The following is a 25698-nucleotide window of genomic DNA, read 5'->3' as shown; positions in this document are numbered from 1 at the left end:
CGACAGGCCACAATCTAACTATCTGCCTCTCCGGGATGTATTACGCCGACTGCAGGTCACCTTATGGCAAATGTACATTTCTTTGGCTTTGGTTACTACAGGCTATCTATATTTCGGCCTTTGATGAGTTGCCTGATATTTTGTGTCGAAGGGTGTCCTCTAGTAAGCTGATTTAAGCTTCTCAATGATACTGCTATTCTGCCATAAGAGGCTATTCATCAGCCACTTTACACTAATTCAAGGCTGTGAAGAGGCGGAGAGCACTTGTGGCCTACATTTCCATTTGTACCCAAATAAATAAATTCATTCATTCATGGAGCGCACTTTAGTGACTGCCTATACGCACGCTCTTCATAAATTTAATCCTCTGCTCTGTACTGTTTATTTTCTGTATTACCCTCGCCATCAGTAAAAAGCCGACTTACGAATTAGTCATTGATTACTGATTGACCGTCAAGACTGATTAATCATTGCTGTTAAATCCGGACTGTGGTCTACAAGCACGCGAAGGCAGGCGTTTGCACGCAAAAGAGGAGTTCAAGACGATTCCATGTGCTCACCCTCCCTTTTTGGCCTTTCCGTTACAAGTGGTGCTCTGTGGTGAACCACGGATGCGATTATTTTTGTTTTCTTAATAAAAAATCGGCTAAATCAGGCCTCCAAAACTCTCAGAGGAGACTTCGCCGCCAAACCGGCCGGCGTAAACGCAGACACACACAAGCATACATACATGCCACGAGAGCGTCTTTTATTGCATGGAAGAGCATTTAGCGTTGTGCACCTATAAATAAGAAAGTGGTCAACACTCAGGAAGCTAGCGATGACAGTAACCAACGGCTCTACGCATTCTGTGTCAGTTCAGAAAAAAAAGAGAAATGGTAGCTTGCCAAGGAATTATGACGTCCACCGGAAAACTGGTTTTCCATGTTGTGGTTGTTGTTCTTTTAATGAGGGCGTCGAATCGTGCCAGCGAGTTCGACTAGGGTGACTATTCTTGGTATGGGCCGCCGTTGCTGCTGCTGTGTGCGCCGTCGGCGGTCACCGGATGCGGGCGGAACGACGGGCTCTCGGTCGCAGCTGACCACCCCAGCTGGCTGTATGTGGTGCCAGGCGAGACCGGGAATCCAAAAGACGCCGGGTGGTGCTCGCCGGAGTACAGAACTTTGCTGCAGCTCGTCGACAACCGCGAATTCGTGCTAATCAGCCAATCTCGTAGCGCAAGGGTGGCACTCAGGAAGGCGGAATGACTCGTCCCAGACGAGAAACCGTGAGATCACTGACTGCTATCTGCGCGCTCTTCAAAGAGGTCATTCATTCACTGAGCGCCCTGCGCTCGTGACGACATGAAACCCGCGAAATTTCTGTGAGGCTGATGATACTGCTTGAGGAAATGCGCCCCTACTCTAGGTGTGCCAAGAGGCACGAATGAACGACCGGCGCATGCCTTTGGTCGGACGCCTTGCGCGCCACAGCAGCAGCAGCGTCAGCAGAAGGCGCCCTAGGGCAGCGCGACGCCCGTGCACCACTTGTGATCCCCCGGTAGCAAGATCCAGTCGACCACGTGGATCACGCCGTTGGACGCCGGAATGTCAGCACGGTACAGCGGTGAGTTGTTGGCCTCGTACAGTCGTCCTGCGCCAGGGCAGTAGCAAGCTCCCCTTGAACCCGCCCTGCGAAGACTGCGCTCTCTCATTTTACAAGCGCGGGTGTGTATACGTACGACTGCAGCCGTCCACGTTGACGCCAACTCGTATGGGGAGGTCGTTGTGCATCGACTTTAGGTACTGGCCGTCACGCAAGTCGTGGCTGTAGTAGATGCCGTCGACCACGTGATACGTGAGGAACTCTGCAACGGCAGGCGCAGCAGACGGTCGAGTTATGCGCATAGTCTCGCTATAATCAAAACTACAGTCAAAAGCCGGACAGACAAACCAGATTTCCTTCGCACCGTGACGGCCGCACACGGCGATGCCTTCCTCATGGAGGCCACTGGGCAGTGGGTCTGTTTCCCATCAACGACACAGTAGCGCCGCAAGCCCAGCATGGACTGCTGCAGTAAGTACAGCCTTTGTCAAAAGTTTGGAGCCCAGGGTGTTTGCTTCTAAGCACTATTGTGGCGCTCCTGTAGCACTAATGGAAGTCCTACGCATCGGAGGGAGTAGGAACAAAAATCTTCTTACCTTCAAGAGATTGGGGACGCTGAGGACGCATTACGAGCAAAGCAATGTGGCTCAGAAGCAGACCCCCTGGGCTCTAAACTTTTGACAGAGGCTGTACCTCACGTATTGCGCACCATCCCTAGAGCCCGCGCGGTTGGATGTAGCATAGAGGGAGGATGCGTCGTTGGGCAAGTTGGTTCGTAATGCTTTAGAAAGATGGGATGCGCACATAAGACAATCACAAGAAAGAAGACGGGACCGGCATAGAGGGAGGGACGTTAAAGCTCTGCTACAATATCTGCGGACGACTAACCGAAATGTCTTCGGAATTTTATGGCGTTTTAAAGCAACAAAAGGCGTATTAATTAACTATCAGGTTCTGAAATTAGTTAAAAGCAGTTTTTAGCTGTCTGGTTTCGTTGATGTATCGAGTTTTGTGTGCTACCTGCGCATAAGCTTCTGCGCGAGATCCGTCCCGAGGAGCGGAACACACGCTGGGCAAAAGAACTGCGAGAGGCATACTGTGTCTTCTCTTTCTTGCCAGTGTACTCGCTCGCTCTAGCTTCTGGCGTATGCTAGTGTCCGCTCTACAAGCTACACCGGACATGCTGCGCTACTCTGATTGATATATCCAATGAGGGCGCACTTCGCGGTCGGTATTGTGGCCGTCGGCGATGTAGGCTGACCTCTGCGAACCCCGTGGGCGAGCATCGCAGTCACGTCGTGGGGCTTTACGGACCCAAGAGCTGGCGTCAGCAAATCAGGAGCTGTTTGCCCGTAAGTATGACTCTCACCATTGCCGAGAAATAAGACGCCGGCATATAGCGAACCTTTCCTAATAGCCTTGTGGACAGGACGACTGACACCAGCTCTCGCCGCGACTCGAGCGTGTCCTCGTGTGCAGCCGCGATAATGCGCGCACCTTTGAGCGCGGTGACGTTCTTCTGGTAGACCTTCAGTTCCTCAGGCGGGACCTTGGACAGGGCGTCGTTGCTGGGCAGGAACAACGTGCGCTGTCCCCCTGGGAAGGACGAAAAATTTATTGCTTTTTTAAAATCTTTTCCTTAAACCCTTTACGGTGTAGGCCCCTTTCCCAATAACTACTAATAATCCCTCTCCGCAGTCTCGGCAGAGCCCCAACGCGCTGCTGTAAGCGATCTTGCTATAACAGTCTGGTGTGGGCTCTGGGCGAGATTGCAGGGTCTAATCCTGGTAGGCTGCGTGCGAGGGGTTGTGACGTGATCGCGGGCCGGCCGAAGCGACGTAGCGGCCAGTAACAACAGAGGGGCATGGAAAGCCACTCACGTCGCAGGAGCTCGGCGACGCCAGTTCCGGTGGCGAGCGTGAGGAAGCCGTCGTACTTGGCGCAGTCCGAAAGCGTGGTCAGCACGTCCCGGTCGGCGGTGGGCGACAGCGGCCCGCTGATGACGTGCAGGATGCCGCCCCGAGGGCCGCTGCCGTCAGCCGTTATCACGCGCTGGCCGTTCACCGTCACCACCTGCGCTCACAATCTGTCAGCGACTTTGCACAGGAGTGATCTGAGGGAATTTGACTGCCCCACTTTCCCAACAGCCGTTCTTGACTGTCCTGCAGCAGTGATCATGGTCAGTCCTGACCGTATGCTCCTGCTTGTTCGACTGTACCTTCCCCGGACGATTTATGCTCGGCTGCTCATGATCCCTAAATCTGCATGGGCCTAACGACCATTTGGTGCTAGAGAGGCATACACTGCTTGAGTAAAACGCGCTTCTGAGCTAGTTGGTCGCATTCTTGTATCATAACTGCCGCGAAGAAACACGTTCACGTTCATGTGGCATTCAGTTGATTATTTTTTTAACTCTTTTAGAATTTTACCCGAATGTACTTTTATCGCTCTTAACAACCAGCACTACTTACAGACTAAAGGCATATGCAATGGACCATGCGTAGCGCCCATTTTAAGCGAAAATTTTAGCCGCTATTGATCAGATTTTGGCCACTGTTTTTAACCCGGACGAGGTCGTAAAATTATATACCGATGTGTTGATGTCTTTTGATATATTTGGATAATTAGAGCCTTTTACACTACTGCGCTGTTGTAAACAGGAGTTTATATGCTTTTAAAAAGTATGGAAATAGACTGGCAGTAACTTTTGAGACACCAGATCACAACGAACTTCAGTTTTTAGATCTACGGGTCAAGTTGGACAGAGACCATGCGTGTTGGGCGTATGCCCCTCGTGTGCAAAAGCAACTCTTACCATTTTATTTGGCTGATTCAAAAGTAAAAAAAAGGAGGAATAGCTAGCTTATGTCTAGGATCGGCGCTTGAGAAATAGTTCGTCCATGAAATACAGTCTAGATTTCAGAACCAATTGGCAAGAATTAAGGCTTCGTGCTACCCTTTGTCGGTCATGACAGCTGTCACTGAAACTCTTCTCAAGAAAGTGAAGACACGCACAACGAACCCGAAGACGAGGGAAAATGACAGAACCTTGCCACCGGACGTTGCCCTCTCCCTAAACGAAGTGTCGCATGACATGAAGTAGGTTGCGAACAGGTTGGGGTGCCGCTCGCTTTTTCGGCTCCGGTGAAGCTTTCCAAACTGGGCCCTCGTACCTTCAGAAAGGCGACAAGACGAAGAGGGTGTGGAAAAAAATTGCTGCGGTCCAACCCGGCTGACGCTAGTGAGACGACTAAGCACGGTCATCCAACCGGACGTCTTCCCGTATGTTGATTCCGCTTGGCGGCGACGATACCCCGTCGGAGCACTAGTTATGGCACGTTGCTCATCCGTGGCTCTGTGTGAAGGTAAGCCACACGCTTTTTTTGTATAGCGGATGGCGCGTCACGTGATTTCCGGCAGTGCCGTCGGCTCCGCATACGCAGTTGTGGCGCGGCGAGTCACGTGGCATGACGTCAGAGCCAAGCCTTCCTGGTCTGAAGGTCAAATTTCATAGCCACATGACCTCCAGCTTTGTACGAGAGGAGTAGAGCTTTCGCTCTAAGAAGCACACCATGCCCTATGTGCAGTGAGCTTCAGGAAGTGGTCTACTAGCTACCACTTACGTGCGGAAAAGTGTATGTCGGTCAAACTGGGCGATTTATCAGCGACCGACTGGGGGAGCACCAAAAAAAATTTTAAGAACAAAGAAAATGTGCACTTGGTAGCGCACCGTGGGTCATGCAGTAAATGTGCGCCGCGTTTCGACAGCGCAAGCATTCTAGGCAAGAACAAGGATCGAGCCGCACGAGAACTCCTGGAGGTCTATCACATAAGAAAAACAGGCGATCGTTAACTGCATTAGCGATGCTTCAATTTTTCTGTACGCATCGCAATTTGACCTTTTCTCGGCAAAAAGATTACTTTTCTGGGTTCACTTTGGCACATGGTTGTATGTTTCTTTCTGTTGCGTGCACGCGCCAACAACCTTTGTATTCAGCATGCCGCCCTGTTACCGTTAAAGCCAATTGTGAGAGCAGAGTTCGTCCGTGTGTTGTGCATTTCTTCTCTGTGTGAACGTGTTCCTTCGCTGCAGTTATGATACAAGCATACATTACATCAGAGCATCTATGAATTTTATGAATGCAGACACATCCCGCATCGTGAAGGCCTTCAAGCTCCTGCCCCGACGCTGCCTGAAGTGTCCAGCTCTAGCATCGAGAAGCGTTTCCCTTTCAGCTCTCAAAAGACAATCACAGCAAGCTGTGCCTTCAAAATTTCTCATTAGCCACATTGTCGGTTTCTAAGTTAGGTTTGTCCTACATTTTATTTCATTAATAGCTTCCAGTTGTTTCTCTTTCAAGCTTACTTTGATATCTTGCCCTCTGTATTGGCGCTTCCCGCTTGCTGAAGCAACTAAATGCCGCTCGGCGCTTCTGCGCACACGCAGAGCACATGGTCTCTTTAGTGCTCAAACTGGCATGCTAACGATGAACCATGCTCGCGACTGTATGACTGAGGCAGCACAGCCGATGAGAGTCGCCCCCCGAAGGCCCTGCTTCCCGTGGGTCGCCCTCTGGCCTCGCGGTGTCAGGCGCCGTTCGTCAACCTCCCTGTTTTATTGGCCTCCAGGCAGCCCGTGCACGCCCAACAAGCGGATCGCGAGGTCCCGCAAGGTCAGCCGCCAATCGAAAAAGGCCGACGAGAATAGCCCAGGCGGGGAAAGTAGGCCACGGCGGAGGGTCTCACCGGAGTGCCGCCGCCACTTTCACCCCGCGCGCCCCCTGCTCACCGTCCAGCAGCTGAATGGCGCATTTGTCCTGGAATAGCCTGTAGGAGAAGCCTGAACCGACGGCCAGAGGAATGCGGAAATGGCAGCCGTCCTTGAAAACATGAATCGCGTGCCCTATTCACCTCATAGTGCACTGCTGCCTCGATGAGGAAGAACAGGAAACACCCGGCACGACGACGGTGAATGGAAAGTACGTGGGCAGCTCTATGAAGGCCGTGTGACGCAGCACCTTGCGTTGTTCGAGAAGTTTTCAGTTCCTAGGGTGTTATAACGTAAGCTAGGTTCGTCACTGAGCGAGGCAGTCGCAGTATTCGTACGGAACACAACCACCTCTCTGACAACAAAAAAGCTCGGTGAATTCGGTTTTGTCTCCATTATACAGCCCGCCTAACGCGACAACGCTCGGCTCCTGTCTACCTTGGTATGTTGAACCCATAAAAAAAAACGGTATTCGCGAAAAACGGTGTGCTTTCGGGTCATATTGCCGAAAGAGCGTATCAGTGTCCATGAGACCGTCTGTTGGCGTGCGTGCATTAATGCAATGCGGGAATTGGTGGGAAAACTCATTTACATCGGCCTCATGGTGTGGCCCTTCTTGCCACCACTCCACAGCTTAATTTTGCCTTGATACCGTATGGTCTTCACCTGCAAGCAACCCTCGAGCAACGTTTTAAGATGGTGGCATTTGGAAAACAGTCGCGGCTCGCCACGGAGCGGCACGACCCACGCGATCGCCACCTAGGCTGTGGCGCTGCGATCGCTTTACTATGGGCGCATTGTCTGCTTCTCAGCCTCCCAGCATGAGGAGCGCCAGCAGGCGGTGGCTCGCGTGCGTACAAAAGAATATTTAGGGAATAAAAACGCACTTTCCGCCTTCATCTATTTTGTATTCACGAAACAAAATGGCTTACGAACATTTATGACGCTAACTTGAGCCAACTTGAGCCGGGCACGTTAAAGACTCGTTGACAAACGGCTGCTCGTCTCCTTCTTTCTTCCTAGCTCGGAAAACTTTCAGGGAGCCGGTATAGTGAGGGAATGCTGTGTTACGTCATGGAAGCTTGAGAGCTCGTTGTTCTGGCTTAACCGTATCTGCATGCATGCCGGGGCAGGTTAGTTTCTTTAGCCTCCCAGAGGCTGGTTTTGGCGGCTTCTGAATGTCAGATTTCGTATTTAACGAAGTGATCTTAGGGAGTAAATGGGATTTTGCTTCCAGGCCGAGGCTTCGAAATTCAGCAGGTGTTTCAGTTACTTCTGAGAATGTCATGCAGCTAATATTTTATTCCTTAACACAACTGTTAAAAGAAGCCAAGGAAAAATCTCCTAATGATGTGCTTTTCTTCTGCAGTCAGCGCTGCAAGGTGAGCATTATGGGGCCCGCACTGCGCGAAATTTAGTGCTGTTACTGCGACTTCTGCGGCAGTTTTAGAAGTGTTCTAAGCGAAATGTAAGAGTTGTTGCACTGCACGTCGCTAGTAAGAAAAGGGAGGTAAGCATCAACGGCCAGCACACGGGTGAAGAAGCGGACCTGCACACGATTCTGCACAGCCACACATTACCCACGTGAAGAATTTTCTGAAGCCAAACTACGAGGGGGCAAGCGGCACGTTGTGTTTCTTCGATTTCACCGCGTGGAATCACGGAAAGAAAGGCTTTCAGTTTCGGCCGAGATCTACACCCAGAAGCTCAACCCCGAGCATACTGCCCCCTCGTACCTCAGGTGTAGAACGCACGCGAACTTAGCAATACGTAGACGAAATTCAAGCATTTAACTTCAATAGCGAGGCGAGGCTAGAAGCAGCCACACCCGGCGCAGACGATGCCAGGCGCGAGCCAGCGTAGGCCAGTTATGCTGCAAAGTGGCCACATGACCAAGTGCAGCCAGTGGGCGTCGCGGCGGCGAAGAGAAAACCAAGAAAACTAACGTGGTATTGTCATCTTCTTAGATATGGCGCTCGCCTCTATTTGAGATTAAAGCGTCGACGGTATGGGGCTGCGTCCCGGAGCAACTTTTCCAACAGTCCTTATCTAAAAGCATTGCCCTTGAGGTTCCCCCTGGAACTTGATTTGCCGCAGCCTCCGAGGAAGGCCACGCCTTCAATTCTGCGCAGAGTTCGCAGCTGATAATAATCCTACAATTTCCTCAAAGCAAAAAATTTCTTTGGATTGTAGTGTATGATATTCATCTGTACGCAGGGTCTCACTGACAACGCGGAAAGAACACTCAGCATAAAGCGGGCAGAAAAGAAAGTGACCACGCCTGAGATTCTGTATATTCAACTGCCCATCTCACTGATGTAGGCTCACTGATGACACGCACCTGGCGGAACGAGTCTTCTTTAAATTTCATTTCGCAATACCGCTCAAAGAAAAATTTGTCCGCCCCGCCGCGGTGGATCAGTGGTTACGGCGCTCGGCTGCTGACCCGAAAGACGCGGGTTCGATCCCGGCCGCGGCGGCTGAATTTCGATTGAGGTGAAATTCTAGAGGCCCGTGTACTGTACGATGTCAGTGCACGTTCAAGAACCCCAGGTGGTCGAAATTTCCGGAGCCCTTCACTGCGGCGTCCCTCATAGCCTCAGTCGCTTTGGGACGTTAAACCCAATTAAACCAAACCAAGTTTGTCCATGGCACCTGACCGCCCCGCGCCATTAGAATGCGCCCTTGAAAATAAATGATCTCAGTCGCGCGCAAAGGACCCCACTCACGGCATTGCCGTTGCGGCGCACGTTGAGGCGGCCGCCGGCTCGGGTGGGAAAGCTTCCTCCGCGCATCATTTCTTCGAGCGCCACGCGTGATGGCACCACGTGGTTGAGCAGCGCCGCCTGGCGAGAGTTGCGGTCCGAGCGCCAGGAGTCCAACAGCTGAGGCGACACCAGTTCCACGCTGTCGTCCGCCGGCAGGAACAGCGTGTAGGCGCCTGCGTATGCGCCACAATGCCGGTGTTGGGAGGCGCGCTGTCCTGTGGTATTTAGAACAATCTCCATTGGACATTTCTTCTCGGGGAGCACGATTTTTCTCTAATATTTTCCTTACTTGTAGCGGTGGCGTTCCGCTGCAAAGCGAGAGGTCGTAGGTTAGGCCGCACTGTGCAAGGGAAGTAAGAAAACACTAGCGTACTGGAAAATTTCGGCGCCTCATGAAAGGTGCTCAAAATTATTCCGGCGAGCCTAATATGTTTCCCTGGCTCGTAAATGTAATAATTTTATCCGCTACCTCGTATACGCCTTCACTAATAGTCTAACTCGTTATGGCCTACTTCGACTCGCTGGGAATTAACTACACGCTGAAAACTCTTGAACCACAAAGATCCCTGCATGTTCCTAATAACCTCGTCTATATGGGGCACAGACAGAATAGAAGTGGCAGAGCTATCAAAGTTTATCAATAAGCGCAGGGTAGCCGACGTAAGGAAGTTTATGTGGAGGGAATCGAGCATACTCTAGAGCAGGGGTTCTCAAACTGGGTTCCGCGGAACACAGGGATTCCGCGGGCTGTCTTCTTGTGTTCCGTGAGAACCCTCACCGGCCCTGACCCGGCAGCTGATATGAGACTGGCTCTGAGTGCTACTGAGCCACGCTTTGACTTGCTCTTAAAAGGGAAGCAGTACCACCCATCACATTAGTATTTGTATTAATCTGTGCAATAAACATTTAACCTCTGCAACTTTCCCTTTGCAAAAATGCACTCGACAACATTGCTGGTAAGTGAAAGGGGGGGGGGGGGGGGGTTCCTTGGAACTTATTGAAGGCTTCTGGGGTTCCTCCAAGCAAAAAAGTTTGAGAACCCCTGCTCTAGAGAATGGAGATAGCCTATAAGGAGTGAAGAGGAAACTAGGCATAAGTAAAAACCAGATGGATGCGTTAAGAGACAAGGATTAAATGTCATTAGCAATATGAATAAGGTAGTTGAAGTAGCCGAAGAGTTCTATACAAATCTATACAGTAGCCAAAGTAATCAAAACGTTAATGAGAGAGGCAGTGCCGCACAGCCATGGGACATCCCGCCAGTAAAGAAAGAGGAAGCAAAGAAAGCTTTTCGAGAAATGCGAAGGGGAAAAGCGGCTGGTGATGATCAGGTAAGAGCAGATCTCTTGAAGGATGGAGGGAAGATTGTGCTAGGAAAACTAGCTGGTTTTATACCCAGTGTCTTATGACCTCGAGCGTACCAGAAGTTTGGAAGAACGCTAACATTATCTTAATTCATAAGGAATGAGACGTCAAGGGCTTCAAAAATTTGCGACCGATCAGTTTACTGTCCGCTGCCTGCAAGTTATTTAGTAAACTAGTCACTAATAGAGTCGGGACAACCTTAGAATTCAATGAACCAAATGATCAATCAACCAAACACAGCATACTCAACAATAGAACATATTCACACTATCAATCAGGTGATAGAGGAACGCGCAAAATATAAACAACCCCCTATATGTAGCCTTCATTGATTACGAGAAAGCATCAGCAGTCTTGCAGGCATTGCGGAATCACGGTGTAGAAGAGACTTATGTGAAAATATTTGAAGATACTAGTTGATGTCCCCTCTTAATCTTGTAGAGGGAAATTGGGTTGATGATGATGATTGTTGTAGGATACTTGACGTCTTGGAGATTTGAATTGCTCAATCACATTGCTAGAGGACACTTCTGGAGAGGTTAACTTTTAATAACAATTAATAACAAAAAGGAAGATACAAGCAACGAGAAAACATAATTACATTTGACTGACTCGTTGTTCTACGTGACGAAACCAGCCCTCGGTCCTGCCGAAAAAGCTGGTTTTAAACCCTATGTCCCCGCCCTCGGTGGGGAGAATAACCAATCAGGTAACTGCACAGACATCCACCCAATAAATTATTACGGGAAGGAAAACATCACTAATCAGCAATTCGGAAAGGACAACACATCCAATCAATGATTGGGGAAAGAAGGTAACTCATCGAGACAAACACTGTACACATATGTACACTTTCTAGCATCACGATTTTGGAGAATTATGCTTTCCTGCTGCGAGCTTCGCGAGCACTCTCACTTTCCCATGATGCAGATTATTTCAACGTCCGGTTGACCCAAGTTCAAGAAAAGTCACTTCAACCCATCTGTTCAGCATCGTCGCTCCTCATGCCTGCAGCTAGCGTGGCAATATCCTGTTGACCGCGCTTCAAGCTGTCAACGCACGCCGCTGCAGACATGGGATAAAAGCCACGCACTGTGGCGCGGATACCGCCTCGCCGCAAGCACGTGCACAACAGTATGCAACCTAATGAGTCAGTCCCTGGGGAGAGTTTGACCTTTCCCGTAATCCTTCGCTGTCCGGCACTCCCCTATCCCCCTGGGTAGCGAGTGCGACTCACCCCCTTCTCTGCAGTTGTGCGGAAGGCACAAGAGAAAGAACGTAATGGGCATTCCACTAACGCGAACTGGATGCGGCAAATAATGTACAGCACCGCGAACTTCACTATACCCGTCACCACTACACAGCTATCGTAGTCTTCCATAAAGTCAGCAATAAAATTCCAATAAGTAAGGGTGTCAGGCAGGGAGTCACGATATCGCCAGTGCTATTCACCGTCTGTTTACAGAAGGTGTTCCGAGGCTTGGATTGGGAACAGTTGGGGATAAGAATTAATGGAGAGTTCCGGAGTAATCTGTGATTCGCTGATGCAACTGCCTTGCTAAGTCACTCACGGAATGAACTGCAAATCATGATGAATGAGTTAGACAGGCAGAGTAGAACGGGGGGCCTAACAGTTAACATGCAGAAAACCAAAGTAGTCTTCAACAGTATCCTTGAGTAAAACACGTTTTTGGGCAAGTTGGTAACATTCTTGATTCATATTGCAGCGAAGAAACACAAACACACAGAGAAGGAACACGCAAAAAACATGAACGAACGCTGCACTCACAACTGCGGTTCAAGCTGGATTGCCCGGTGGAGGCGAAAGGAGTACGTGTGCTTTCACTATTTCCATTCGACGGGAGAGAGTGAACGATGGGAGATAGCCACTGGGTAGTTTTGACAAAAGGTTTATGGAGGTTTAGCGTTCCAAAGCGACTCGGGCTATGAGAGACGCTGTAGTGAAGGGTTCCGGAAATTTCGACTACCTGGGGTTCTTTAACGTACACTGACATTGCACAGTACACGGGCCTCTAGAATTTCGCCTCCATCGAAATTCGACCGCTGCGGCCGGGATCAAACCCGCGTCATTCGTGTCAGCAGCCAGTGCCCTAACCACTGAACCACCGCGGCGGCTTCATTTTGAGAAAAAGAACGGCTGAGTAACTGTCTCGCTTCACGGTAAACAATTCAACCTCAATAGCGCTACGCCTCACGGCTGTCGTTGTACCGCCTAAATTGCTTATACAAGGCTAATTCAGCTTTCGCTGTAAAAGGAGGCTTTGACAACAGCCGTCGACGCTCCCGTCCAGGGCGCACCAGCCTCTTGGTGCTCTGCCATGTTCGCCGAATGCGCCACTGCCGCCTCCTCGAAACGCGCCATGCTCCGATCGGAGTGCAGCATCTTGGCGCGCTGCCAACTCTACACTACGTACACCGATGAGGACGGGGAGGAGGAGCCAGCTAAGAAAACCTAAAGCTTTATAAAGGTGATCTTCTCTAGTGGCAATCTGGCGGCCTCACGAGCGTATTTCTCCATCGAAACATGAAAATCTCATGCGCTTTACAATCGAAGTCATTGCAGTTTATATTTTTCTGAACTTCACTAATGGGTGCGCGTAAAAATCGAGGGCGCGTTAGAATCGAGAAAATGCTGTTACAGGAGCTGCTCAAGTGCTCTAATTGGACTCAACCTACTCGCCTAATACTGCCCTGCATATCTTGTTACTTGCGATTTGAGCAGAAGCTGGAATAAATGACAGGTGGTTTTGCAGTGCTCTCGCAGTTTTTTGCAGGTGGACACCACCACTACGTACCACAGAGAGAGATTGAGATGTCCACTGACTCAGGGGGCCTGTTATGCAAGTGACTTTTTCATCGTCATGCCAATTTACCCAGTGTACGCCAGTGGCCTATGCTCTAAGGCCCCGTTTCTGCAGCAATGTTGTCAGCGCTAACGCGTATTGCTCTAGTGCCGTGTTTCTGCCACAACGTTGTGCATGCCAAAGCATGCAGCGGACACCTCTCTGTCACTACCGCTACATAGCTCAAAGCGCGAATATTAGTTCGATAGTAGTATTAGTTGATGAAGAAGATATGCAATGCACAGAGTGAGAATGAGTTGCAGTTTAACACTAGGCGTGCTCTCGCACAGTGGCCAGCGAACCTGATCGGTTCGCGTCGCCGTGGCTGCAAATCCCAGTCGCGGATTTTTATTTCATTTCATTTCTTTTCATTTATTTCTTTTAATTGCACAAACCCACGATCTTGCTCGGGGTCTACCCATCGGAATAGTGCTTTCGCACTAATAACAATATTCTGGCTGGTCCTGGCCCGCTGTTAAACTCTCCTCTTACATTCAACGCCTTTGTCTTACTGCACAGGCCCAGGCCACATCAATCACCGTCTGCGCTTCCGAGACGAGCGTTTTCTAAAACAGCACTTCGCAGAATTCGAGCGGAAGCTCTAGACGCTTTTGGCGGATGTGATAGCTCACTCCGTTAAACCTGTCCGTTGTTATCTGTGGTGATGACGAACACTATTGCACGCATGCGGCTCTGCTTAGAACTGCAGTGCACCCTCCAGACGGCAGGTCTCAACGCATTCGAGTGGGCACTGCAAGCTGGCTCCGGGCTAGCGTATATTTCGTTGGGCCGTTTGTGAATCTATAGATTACTCCGCGGGGCCTGGAGCAGGCAATTGCTCCTCATCCTGTACATCATAAGAAACCATTCGTCAAAGCCTACTAGCGGCAAATGCCTGAAGGCTATGAGCAGGCGCCCCTGGTGGTAATAGAGGCGTCCGATCGCATACAATCCATGGACTAGTGGACATGCAGTGAGCAGGCTTTGTACAAGCATGGATGGTGCGACAGACTGAGCTGTACAGGTGTGGACAGCAGTAAACGGAGCGCGCCGCAGTGCTGCACACACACACGAATGGGTGGACGGATGGAAGATAAGAGAGCCCCCTTTGAAACGGAGTGGTGGCAGTGGCGGATTTTTTTTTCTTTTCGTTTTTTCTTTACATTTCTTTAACGGTGTTATAAATTAGTCTATACATTGGCCATTTTGTTAAAAAACATTTTTAATCCTACACATCTAACATTATGCCACCTCCCTACTTTTGAGCCACCAACCTTCCAATCGCTTTTTGCTAGTTTCCTCCGCAGATTGATACATATGACTGTTGTTATTTGTAAAACCTAGGGCCTCAGGCAGAGTGACTGTGCCTGCATCGACATCCGGATGGAAACCACCACATTCGAGAATGAGATGTTTTATGGTTTCTACAGATTTACCACACACTACAGATGTGTAATCTTCTTGGTTATATTTCTTTTTGCAGCTGCGCGTTCTAAGACACCCTTATCTAGCTTCAAAAAGTAGGGCACTGCCTCTTGAGTTATCATGGAACGATTCTTTATTGATCTGCCTTTTTCATTTTCGGTATAGTTCTATACTGCCCCGCCGCGGTGGCTCAGTGGTTACGGCGCTCGGCTGCTGGCCCGAAAGACGCGGGTTCGATGCCGGCCGCGGCGGCTGAATTTCTTGAAGGCGAAATTCCAGAGGCCCGTGTGCTGTGCGATGTCAGTGCACGTTAAAGATGCCCAGGTGGTCGAAATTTCCGGAGCCCTTCACTACGGCGTCTCTGATAGCCTCAGTCGCTTTGGGACGTTAAACCCCAGTAAACCAAATAAACCAATAGTTCTATACTCTGCTTGTTTTCCATTGAACTAATCCAGTTCTTACCTTCTGCGTTTTTTGCCTCCCCTTTAAAGTTCTTTCTTTCTCCGTCCTCGTGTCCTGCATAATTACTGGTTAGTTTCCTAGTTATTTTCCCCCATTATGAATCAACGCTCTTTCTGTATAAATATTTAAATACCTTAGCTGCCCACCTGTTATCGTCCAATTCACTCAGGCGTTCTTCATATAGTATTTTACTCTTAGCTACCCGTGCTTCGAACGATGCCCAGTGCATATCTCCTTGTACTGCCTCGTTTGTGCTTTTGCCATGGGCACCTAGTGCTAATCTTCCAACAGCTCTCTGATTTACGTCTAATCTCGACTGAACTTCTGCCCTTAAGCACAGAACCGCATTGCCGAAAGTAAGCCCCGGCACCATTACTCCTTTCCAAATACCTCTGAGTACTTCGTATTTGTTGTACTCCCATAATGCCCTATGTTTCATTATCCCGGCGTCTATTCGTCCATTTGCCCTAAGAGACTGTTCATGCTTTTCCGTGTATATCTGCCCTTCGTTTAGCCATATCCCGAGGTATTTGTATTTGGCCACTTTGGGTATTTCATGGTCTTCAATTGTAAGCATGGGCGTCCGGAGGGGGGGGCAAGGGGGGGCGGTTGCACCCCCCTGGAAAATCACTCACTCGAACCGTGAGTGATGGCCGCACACCAGGGGCGGTGGTGCGCTCAGTCAAAAGGGTAAAAGCAGCCCCGCATGGTCACATCTGCGAAATGCCGCGTCCGGGCGTGCGTCGTTCCGCCGTTTTCAAACCACGCCATCGTTAGCTCTACTGAAGGGCGACCTGTTCCAGACATACAGCGGCACCGGCGAGCATGTGTTTCGAGCCGCCTTGAGATGGGTGTCTGTTTCTTTGATCTCTAGAGAGATAGCGACACGGAGGCAGACAGTGCACGGGGCATCTTGTTTTCGCCTATGTCGTTACGCCGGTCACCGATGAATTCTTAAGGAGGGAAGGACAAATCAGCCGTGTCCACCCCCGCTTTGTCGGGCTGCTCAGGGGCAAGCGGGCGATGAGTTGGCGCCGCCGCCGCTCGCTGTCTCCTCCGATCCACGTGTAGCGCAGTTCGGTAGAAGCGCCGCTTTCAGAATCTCCGGCAAAGGGGATTAGCTGCTTTTGTTCACGGCGACGCAGTCTCCCGAGGCGCCCCCACACCAGCGTTCTTTGCGTCTTCTGTGAAAACCAGCGCCTTTGGTCAACGCAGCCCGATGGCGCCTGCCTGGCTCGCCTGTCACCTCTGGCTGGGCCTCAAATCACAACAGCGCCCATGTGCTGTGCGTGTCAGTGCATGGTAAAGAGACCCAGGTGGTCGACATTACCCGGAACTCTGTACTACTCCATCCCTCATAGCCTGAGTCGTTTTGGGGCTCTGAACCCCATAAAAACACAAAAACAAATTTTCCGACCGGAGTGGCGAGTGTCCCTTCCCCTCGGAAGTTGCGCGGCGTTCCTTTCACCCCCAAAGTGCGCATTCGGGGATACTGCGGCAAGTAAGCCCTCGCACGTGTGCGCGCCTCTGTGTTTGTGCTTGGGTGTTTTTAGTGGCCGGTTGTCAGCGAAGCTGAGAACAACCAAGACAGCGGACGAGAAAACGACGAGCGGCGAGCAGTGTGTGTGGGGTTGCTCGACTGTGCGGATGCGCAAGCAAGATGGAGCGAGGTGTATGAAGCTGCGAGCGTGCATTTATCTCGTAAATAAGTTTTCGTTGTATATATAGTCATCTTTTGTTTTCAACGTACGCGTTCAACAGTTTTTAAGCATGAAATGCTTTTAGCCCCCGTTGTCGGCAGTGTGGTGACGTCACGCCGAGACCGAGAGCCATCATCCGGGCACTGAAATACACTCATCCGGGCACTGAAATCCACTCATCCGGGCACTGAATTCCAGTCATCCGGGCTCTGAAACGAGAACATCCGGGCACCGTACGAGACTTATCGAGATTTAAAGAGACTCTCTAAGCCCTCCTACGCGACCGGCATGCAAGCGCCGGCTGGTCTCCAAACGAGACAAAAAATAACTGCTGCCAGTGCCTTCTCAATGTTTATCAAGATATCAGTGGAGCTGTGGGTTTGATAATGCACGGAATTATAATTTCCGATTTCTAATAACGCGTGCAGAAAAAGCACATAAATGCCACGTTACACTTCGTTGTCATATGTGATCCGGGGGAGAAGCGCTGCGTTCAAAGGGCAAGGCATCGCGCCGAACGGGTGGTGGCGTTCCTCCCTTCCTTTACGGTGCGGTTCGGGTGTCCACCGAGATGGCAGAGAATTACTGCGCCATTTCCTTTCCTCAAAAAACCTTGCGTTCAAACGGCAAGGCATCGCGCTGAACGGGTGGTGGCGTTCCTCCCTTCCTGTACGGTGCGGTTCGGGTATCCACCGAGATGACATTAGGCCCGTAAACATTTCATGCTTACTCTACTCTCGTTTACGGGAGAGGCAGAGATTTTTCCAATCAATGTGTATGATGAGTGTGCACCGAGAGCGTGTAATGAAGCACAGAAGTGAATTTATCACACGTGTAATTACGCAATTCGCCCAGAAAAATCCGAGGCGCCTACAGTTGCTGTTCAAGGAAGACTGACTGAGTGACTGTAGTTGCGTGTTTGCGAACATATTGTGCTGTGTGCTGGTCATCAATCCGGGTGAGTCGAGAACCCGTATGCAGGAAGACTGAGCACTCTTCTCCACGAAGTGATATAGCATCTTTTTGCATTTTTTATTAATTTAGTTGTTTCTTCGTTGATAAACTCCAATGTACCTCTCCTAGCCGCGCTTTAATTTGCTGTTTGTAATTTTTCTTTCATGTGTGCATGTTGTTTAATTTTTATTTATATATAAATAAATAAATTTACTCCGCAAATAGCGCCTTTTTGCTACGAACATACCCCCCCCCCCCTCGGGGCACCAACGGGGCCCCCCCCTGCAAAAAATTCTGCGGACGCCCTTGATTGTAAGCACCTGATTATTTGTATCGTTGAAAATGATCACACCTGACTTAGTTGCGCTAAAAGTGAAACCTACAGCGTGTCCTCCGTCTCCACAACAATTAACCAGAGCGAGATAATATAGCGCAGAGTAGGACAGGACACAAGAAGACACGAACAACACGAGCGCTGTGTCCTGTCCTACTCTGCGCTATATTATCTCGCTATGATCATGCACCAACAAGCCCAAAAAGCTACGCTTTTGAATTAACCAGAGTTTGCAAATCTTCCTGGTTATCTGCTAGCCGTACAATATCGTCCGCATATATTAAACCGGAGAGCCGTTGCTCAACCACCTCACCGCCTAGTCTGTACGACATATTATAACCTATATTACTTTCTTCTAGCCTTCTTTCCATATTTATCATATAAAGCATGAACAGCAGTGGTGATAGAGGACAGCCTTGCCGCAATTCTTTGCATACCTCTAAAGTTGTCATGCTTCTTATTCCTTCCCATCTAATTTCATCTTTATTATCTCGGTATATGTCCTGTAGGAAATCACATGGCCGGTACCTTCATCTTTTAGTATGTTCCACAGGAATTCCCTGTTCACGTTGTCGTATGCCGTGCTGCCCCCCAAATTTGACCGCGGCCAATGCTGACCAAAAGCTGTGTTCAGTCATAACTGAGCGTGCCCGACACGATGGTCACCTCGAAATTGGGCCCTACCCATTGCCAAAATGCTATCGCTCGACTTTTGGCTATAACCGTGGTTAAACCCTGCCTAACTTTTTCGTCGCGCGCTCTGGCGATATTACAAATACGAAATTTTTCGGAGAATTTTGGAAAGGTGCAATAGTACAGGTCTTGACATTTGCAAACACTGTGGTGTGCTTGGGATGTGCCACAAATTAGGCACTTGAAATAAAGCAGAGCAAAGTCGGTAGGCATGCCTTAGGGGTAAATGGAAAAACTACTAATGAAACAGTTCAAGGTGATATGGGGTAGTCAACATTCGAAGAGCGTGAGGCAAAAATAAGAGGCAATATGAAGAATTGTTTAAACATATGAATGAAAAGCAATGGGTGGCAAAAGCTGCTTATACCAATGGAGTATCAATACTACACGGAGGCGAAGGGAAGAAATCGGTAGTAAGACAACCTTCAGACACAAAGTGCGATCCTCAGAAAATAGTCATTGGCAAAAGAAAATGCTGGATGAGCTTACGTTGGAGCTCTAGAGGAAGGCTAAATCGAAGACTAGAAGGGAAATACTTTTTGACAGTTCCAAAGGCAGTTGATTACTTGTCGAAGCCAAGGCTGGCTGCTTTAGGACGAAGTGCTACAGGCAAAAATTTTACACCGCAGATGATGTTTGCTGTTGCTGCATGCAAGACAGAGAAAGGATGGAACCTATTCTTATCTAGTGTAAGAGCCTCCAACCCTCAGTGCACGGTGCCGTCGCAGGAGTCCGTGAAGCTCTGTTGTTTCGGAATAGACAGGACATGCTAAATTTTCAAAAAGTAGACACAGCATAGGGCTAGAGAATTGATGGAGGTCAAGAGAGCAGTCTAGAAATGGGAAGAAAATTTCTGTTAATCCGAAGATACTGACCACAATAGGAATTAATGACTGGGTGACATTCGTCACCACCCGTGCTCCGTTTACTCCGTTTGGTCCGTGTCGCACAAGGGAGAGTCATTATCGATAATTCGCCGTAACTCCCTATTCTGGCCCCAATGTCCATATTGTGTTGTCGCTCAGTCGACTCCCTCACTGCGGAAACAAGCTGAACAAAGCACCATTGAGCAACGCTATGATAAGAGAGAACGTCTTAGCTCTAGGCTTCTTTTTCGCTACTTGTACAAGGTCGGTGGTAGAAAAAGGGGGTATCACGAGTGGTAGGTCCCAATGGGAAAAATTTAGTCGCTTGAGGCAGCGAACAAGGCACTCGGTCAGAGAGGCCGTGTTCGCTTTCTCCCCGACTGAAAACTGTTTCCACGCAGCTAACTATAGTGAAAGCGATGCGGTCGCCGCATCCAATCAGGTGACCCCGAATCGCAGAGAAGCAGTGAGTACCGCGGCACGCGGTCGGCCGAAGATGGTCGCTACGGAAGTCATTGCGTTTTAAGGCGCAGTGATTCCGCGGCACCATTCTTGGCCATTTGCTGCCTGAACCAAGGACTTAATAGAAAACACTGTGCGCACCATCCACGTGCTACACAAGAAACTAATCAGTTAATCTGAATTTGTTACCACTTTCAATGACCCTAAATTTATTTGAACTTAGGAACTACGGACAGCCACAAGCTACACTAAGATGCTTTTCGCCTCAACGAGTGAAGTGAATGGCGGCTGCGTATCGCGTAGCCAATGGAAGAACCACCTACCGTCATGCCCGGTGAGGCTCAGGAGTTCAATTTCAGTAATGCCCAGGCGGTCCAAGAAGCGGCCAGCTCCGAGGCTGTCAGCCACTTGACGCAGTGATCGGTTGCCCAAGCTAGTGACCGCAGCAGCTGCCGAGCTCACAGGGCTGCAGCCAGCCATCTCTACGGAGGGCCTCTTCGTCGGCGCGTCTTGGTAGCGGTCGCGTCCCTTGCCGCCGGTCAGCTGGACGAGCGACCCGTAGGGCCTCTTGCCCGCACTCTCGTCCGACTCCTCCTCGGACTGAAGGGGTCCGTAGGCAGCGGACCTCGGTGCTTGCAGTGAGCGCGTCGCTATGTCGAGAGCATCGTCGATGGCGGGCAGGTAGTTTGGCCTGCTGCGCTGGAAGCCGGCCGGAGGCTGGATCTGTGCGAAGTTTGGCCCGTTCGGGTGGATGTGGTCCAGCAGCTCTGTGGGAAGCCAGACGTAGAAAGCCGGGATGTCCTGGCGAGATTCAGCCGCGCGGCCCTTCTTCGCGGATGCCTTGCCCGCGGGCCTGCCAAGGACGGGCTGCCATCCGCCGTCCTCGACGCGCGGCCTGGTCAGCTGTCCAAAGGCCGCAATCGCCGCAATCGCCACGAGCCAGGGGACGGCGTTCCAAGTCATCGCAGCGGGCCGTGTTGTGGCGCCCAGCCGGCGGCGTCGCTTTTTAAGAGCTGCGAGGAGGCGCCCACGTGACTGGCCTCCTTCCTCCTTGAACCTGACCCGGATCGCACCCCGTTCGGGTGCCCTCTCCTCTGAGCAGATCCTGCCAAGACGCTTCGATGCAGACTTAGCTTCTCAGTTGCACTTTTAGTGATTTAGCTTTGCTGGTTTATGACAGATTTTAGAGGCGTTTGACCGTTGTTAGTGTAGTCTCAGCCTCGCGATACTATTGGATTCTAGCCGGCGCTTCGAATGTCAAGTTGTAATTTTTAGAGATAAAGCGATACTTCACTAGCAAAGCTGAAGAACCGCAGGTATGCGTGAGGCCTCAAGCTTTGACGGAGCGCCAGCGGCAGAAGCCTTGCACAGCTGCTCCGTCAGGAGCTGAACCGGCACCCCTCTCCCCCCAGTTCCCACGCGCGGCTGCCATTAGCGGCTGACGATAAGATTTTTCACGCGGTTGCCTTTGAAGCATTGTTGTCTCAAGTGCTTTCGCACGTCCTACCCGGCTTAATTACGTTCAAACCCTGCCATTTGTTTACCACAATGTCAGCGCCATAGCAGAGCTAATCGATGCTGCTTTCCTTCATTTTGCGTTGCTTTTATTTGAAATTTTGCATTGCGCTGTACTGGCCAGTACGACGGTGAAACTGTATTACATTCCAATAACGGGTGGGAGCCTCAGGCGAATAATTCTGACCACATCATCAGCCTTCTGTGCGCGTCCAGCACTTTCCACAATCTCGCATTCTTTTTTGAAATAAGCACTCTTGGGTAGCGCTCAACTGTTTTTCGCGAATAAACTGTTCCCAGGCCTTAAGAACTTTAGTTCTCAAATAGTTTATTTAGAGAATGGAAAAGCGCGGACAGCTGCTGATCACTGTGAACAGCGCTCGTGAAAAAGAGGGGATGAAAAGGTCAAATCTGGAGTTCAGTAAAACTTCGCAATTTTCAGCTAAGGAATGCCTTGGCAGTTAGGGGCGACAAAAGCGACGGCAGGCGCGCCATCGCTGTTATCATTCATAACTGTTAGGACATTCCTGATGTTATACAAAAAAAACTTTCTTCACAAACCTCGTTCAGCTTTTAGCTTCCGCTGGCATCGTTCTCCTACTGCAGAGGTGGTAGCGTTCGAGCGCACCTTTATTCCTCTAACTCGCAGGTGTAGATTGTCGTTCAAGTGCGTAGCAGAGGAGCCCGTTCAGATTGCTTCTGGCAACATCTTCCCCAAGCGCATCTCTTCCCGTATCCTGAATGGCTCCCTTCATTATCACCTACTGAGTCTCCCAGCAAACTTCACAATCGCAGCTGACGCCTCGAACTGGTGCGAAAGGGCGGGTATTATTTTATTTTGTCTGTCTTTTGACTTCTCTTTTTCCCTGTCAGAATTCTAATAGACAGTTTTAGCTCCGCGAATGCCAGACCCCTTTATTTTATTAGGTGCAGTAATTACCAGCTCTTCATCACTATTTCACGGGCAACCGCTGACTCGTGGAGTCGTGGAAAAAAGTTTTCGGATTCGATGGAAAATAAGTATTTCTGTGTAGTCGGGCAAAACTAGGTAATTACATGCGTATTGCTAAGAGCGCAGGGCCTATAGTTGTTTCACAACAATTAACGGCACAGAGCGCGAGGGGACGTATGTGCTCCATCTACTAGCTGAATAATTTTTCCACGCAAATCCGCATCCCACAAAGTTTTGTCCATGACTGCAGTGCATGTTATACCAGCATTCATTTAAATTGGTTCCACCTCAGATGCGATGGCTGATAAAGGCACCCGCTTACTTCTCACGTCACTGCGGCTGGCTGCAGAACTTCAGCTGACCTTTGTGGAGGTTGTGAACGTGCAGCAGGAAATCTTACCGAACTCTCCTTGGCGAGACTTCGCAGTAGTGATACACCCTTCAGTTATTCCCATTTTCAACGTGCTCTCCTAAGGCGGAATCGAGTGGACATTTCCCACTGGTTTTAGCACTAATACAGAACCCCCGAGAAAGAATGTTGTCTTGCGCTCCGAACTAACCCGACCTTACCCGAGTTACCGGTGTAAGGTCGGGTAAGTTAGGAGGCTGCAGCCAATGGGTGGCAGGCGGTAGATTGACGATTGGCCGCGAAAGACAGGCCGCACAATCCGTACCGGTGGCTGTGATAGAAACAGCCACCTGCCAGTGCATTGTAAGGTCTCTTAACCGCTGCGCCACTGCGCTGGTAGCGGTACGAGGACTCGCCGCCATCTATGAATGTTAAGTAGAGAACGACCAATTCTGCACATATGGATATTGACCCATTAAATCGCTTAAGGAAGAGCTTACGTGTCCCCTGCTATCGCACGTGTACTCGATTTAACTACGCTAAACCTCTCCTCTTTTTGCTCCGCTTTACTAAATTTCAAACAGGAATGAGATTGACTTCCGCTCTAACACTGGATTTTTTCACTGAAATTCAAGTTTAATTTTGTTACGTTATGCCCGCCTGACTACTCAGTTGAGCGTTTTCTACGTTCGTCCTTTTAATCCACTTGACAGCACCCGATTCTTGTCTGATCTGTGAGCATGCGTAACTTGGCATCTGGAAAAAGAAAACGACGGCGAAAAATGACACGGCACGCGTAAGCGCAGAAGCGAAGTCTACATGCACAGGTAGCGACAGTATGAAATGCATGAGGGACAAGTGCACTTTGTTTTCGTAGTTTTTCCTCTCGACCCAAGCTACAGCGCAGAAATAATGACAGCTGTATACAGGGTGATTTTTTTTACCTTTAAAGATTTTTATTTTAAAAGCTGTGAGAGATGCTCTGTTCAGCTGGAATGCGTCACCCTTATGTGCAGCGCTTGAGCGGCGCGCCTCGCTGCACGAAAAATTGACACCTGGCGACGACCCGACAGCGCACGAGCACTCTGCCCCAGGGGCAGCATTCGAAGCTCAGTTTTCAGTCCGGTATGCACCACACAAGGGTGGTGCAGACTCTACATTGTGTACCTCATAGGGATCGATAATTGGACGAATAATTAATTTAAATTAAATAGTGAACATTTCATGTTCGGTTTTAGGTGGCAAAGTTATATTGCGAAATTCATGGCCGTCAACATCGAAGGTTAGATTTGCTTTTATATTCGCGCAGTCGGCAGCGTGGTTCGAATACAGAACGTCAAAAATACGCGTTTGAAAGCTTGTTCAGGTCGCTTTCCCGGATTGCGTGATTATAAAACGGCGCCCCTAGGCATGGTACGTCGCAGAAATTAAATTAACCTGTTGTACACCATAAAATAGACCAACTGCGCCTCTAATTGATGCTTTCTTAAATATGCAGTGAGGGAAAGCCAACTCAACGAGCCTTCAAATGCGCATTTTTGACGTTCAGGATTTCGAGCAACATTCGCAATTAAGAAAATTAAAAAACACATCACACCTTCGATGTTGACGGCCATCAATTTCGTAATATCACCTTGCCTCCTAAAATAAAAATAAAAAAGCTTATCAGTTACTTTTAGCGAAATAATCGTTTAACTATTGATTCATCTGAGCTGCATAACGTTCGCCTTGTTGTACAATCCAGCTCAACAGACCGTACCGATGTACCTCTCACAGTTTTTAAAATAAACTCTGCAAAGGTTAAAAAAAAATAACCGGCCAGTATGTTCTCGTGGGTGCAAACTGACCGTTTCCAACAGCTACCTGTGAAGTAGCTCTGGTAAACGTAAACCTACCAGAGTTTCACCAAACGTACTTGCACGGGCCGAAGCGCCCCAAAGTGCGTTGTCTCGCTGGCACCGTTTTGCGGTTTGTTTGATGCTTCGTGGGAACGCGCCTGCCCAGCTGTCGTCAGGCCGGGTCAGCGCCTGCCGAGCTTCTCTCACGAGCGTCGACGAACCCGCACTGGCTGTGTGCTGTTTCTGGCGGGTTCACCTCCTGCCTCAATGTGGCCCGCACGCAAATTCCACCGACGCTCTTAAAAGCATAGTGTGGCATCTCTCTCTTCTGCCTTGTTTTTCACTGAAAGCTGTCCTCTTTTCTGCTTTTGTGGGCCACTTGTAGCGCGGAGGTTCAATGTTTGCCTAGCTATTGCGCCGCGCCACTTTTGTATGAGTTCGTCGAACATCTTCGACGAGCGTGAGGTACCGTACTTCAGGAGGAGAAATGAGTATCTCCGAGTTCCACTCATTTACCTCTGTGTCGGCGCGGCTGCCTGCGAGCGAGCGTGCGTCGGCGTGGCTGCCTGCTTGCATGCGTGTGTTTGTGTGCGTGTGTGTGTGTGTGTGTGTGTGTGTGTGTGTGTGTGTGTGTGTGTGTGTGTGTGTGTGTGTGTGTGTGTGTGTGTGTGTGTGTGTGTGTGTGTGTGTGTGTGTGTGTGTGTGTGTGTGTGTGTGTGTGTGTGTGTGTGTGTGTGTGTGTGTGTGTGTGCGTGTGTGTTACTTTCAACGTCGATAAAACAAGGGCGCCAGCGTAGTT

General features: G+C 49.8%; 1 protein-coding gene across 1 annotated transcript; it reads right to left on the bottom strand.

The window, feature by feature from the left end:
- Positions 1–1368: 1368 nt before the first annotated feature.
- LOC149349415 (periostin-like) lies at positions 1369–21208 on the bottom strand. Its single transcript, XM_089575453.1, has 6 exons — positions 20569–21208; positions 9073–9293; positions 3465–3657; positions 3082–3180; positions 1721–1846; positions 1369–1632 (listed from the first exon to the last, which is right to left on the bottom strand). The coding sequence occupies exons 1-6, from the start codon at positions 21206–21208 to the stop codon at positions 1499–1501; spliced, it is 1413 nt and encodes a 470-aa protein (XP_089431579.1). The 3' UTR covers positions 1369–1498.
- Positions 21209–25698: the final 4490 nt, after the last annotated feature.

The sequence above is a fragment of the Amblyomma mixtum genome, chromosome 3 (genome assembly GCF_055824585.1).
Source record: "Amblyomma mixtum isolate Tamu chromosome 3, ASM5582458v1, whole genome shotgun sequence".
Taxonomy (NCBI): domain Eukaryota; kingdom Metazoa; phylum Arthropoda; class Arachnida; order Ixodida; family Ixodidae; genus Amblyomma; species Amblyomma mixtum.
Note: the sequence above shows the minus strand (reverse complement) of the source record. Positions and strands in the feature narration are given on the sequence as shown.

Coding starts and splice junctions, on each gene's coding strand:
- LOC149349415 (XM_089575453.1), bottom strand. CDS start 21,208: ATGACTTGGAACGCCGTCCCCTGGCTCGTGGCGATTGCGGCGATTGCG. Junction 3,658..9,072: donor ACGGCAATGCCGTGAGTGGG/GTCCTTTGCGCG, acceptor TTGTGAGCGCAG/GTGGTGACGGTGAACGGCCA. Junction 3,181..3,464: donor CGTCGCCGAGCTCCTGCGAC/GTGAGTGGCTTT, acceptor CGTCCTTCCCAG/GGGGACAGCGCACGTTGTTC.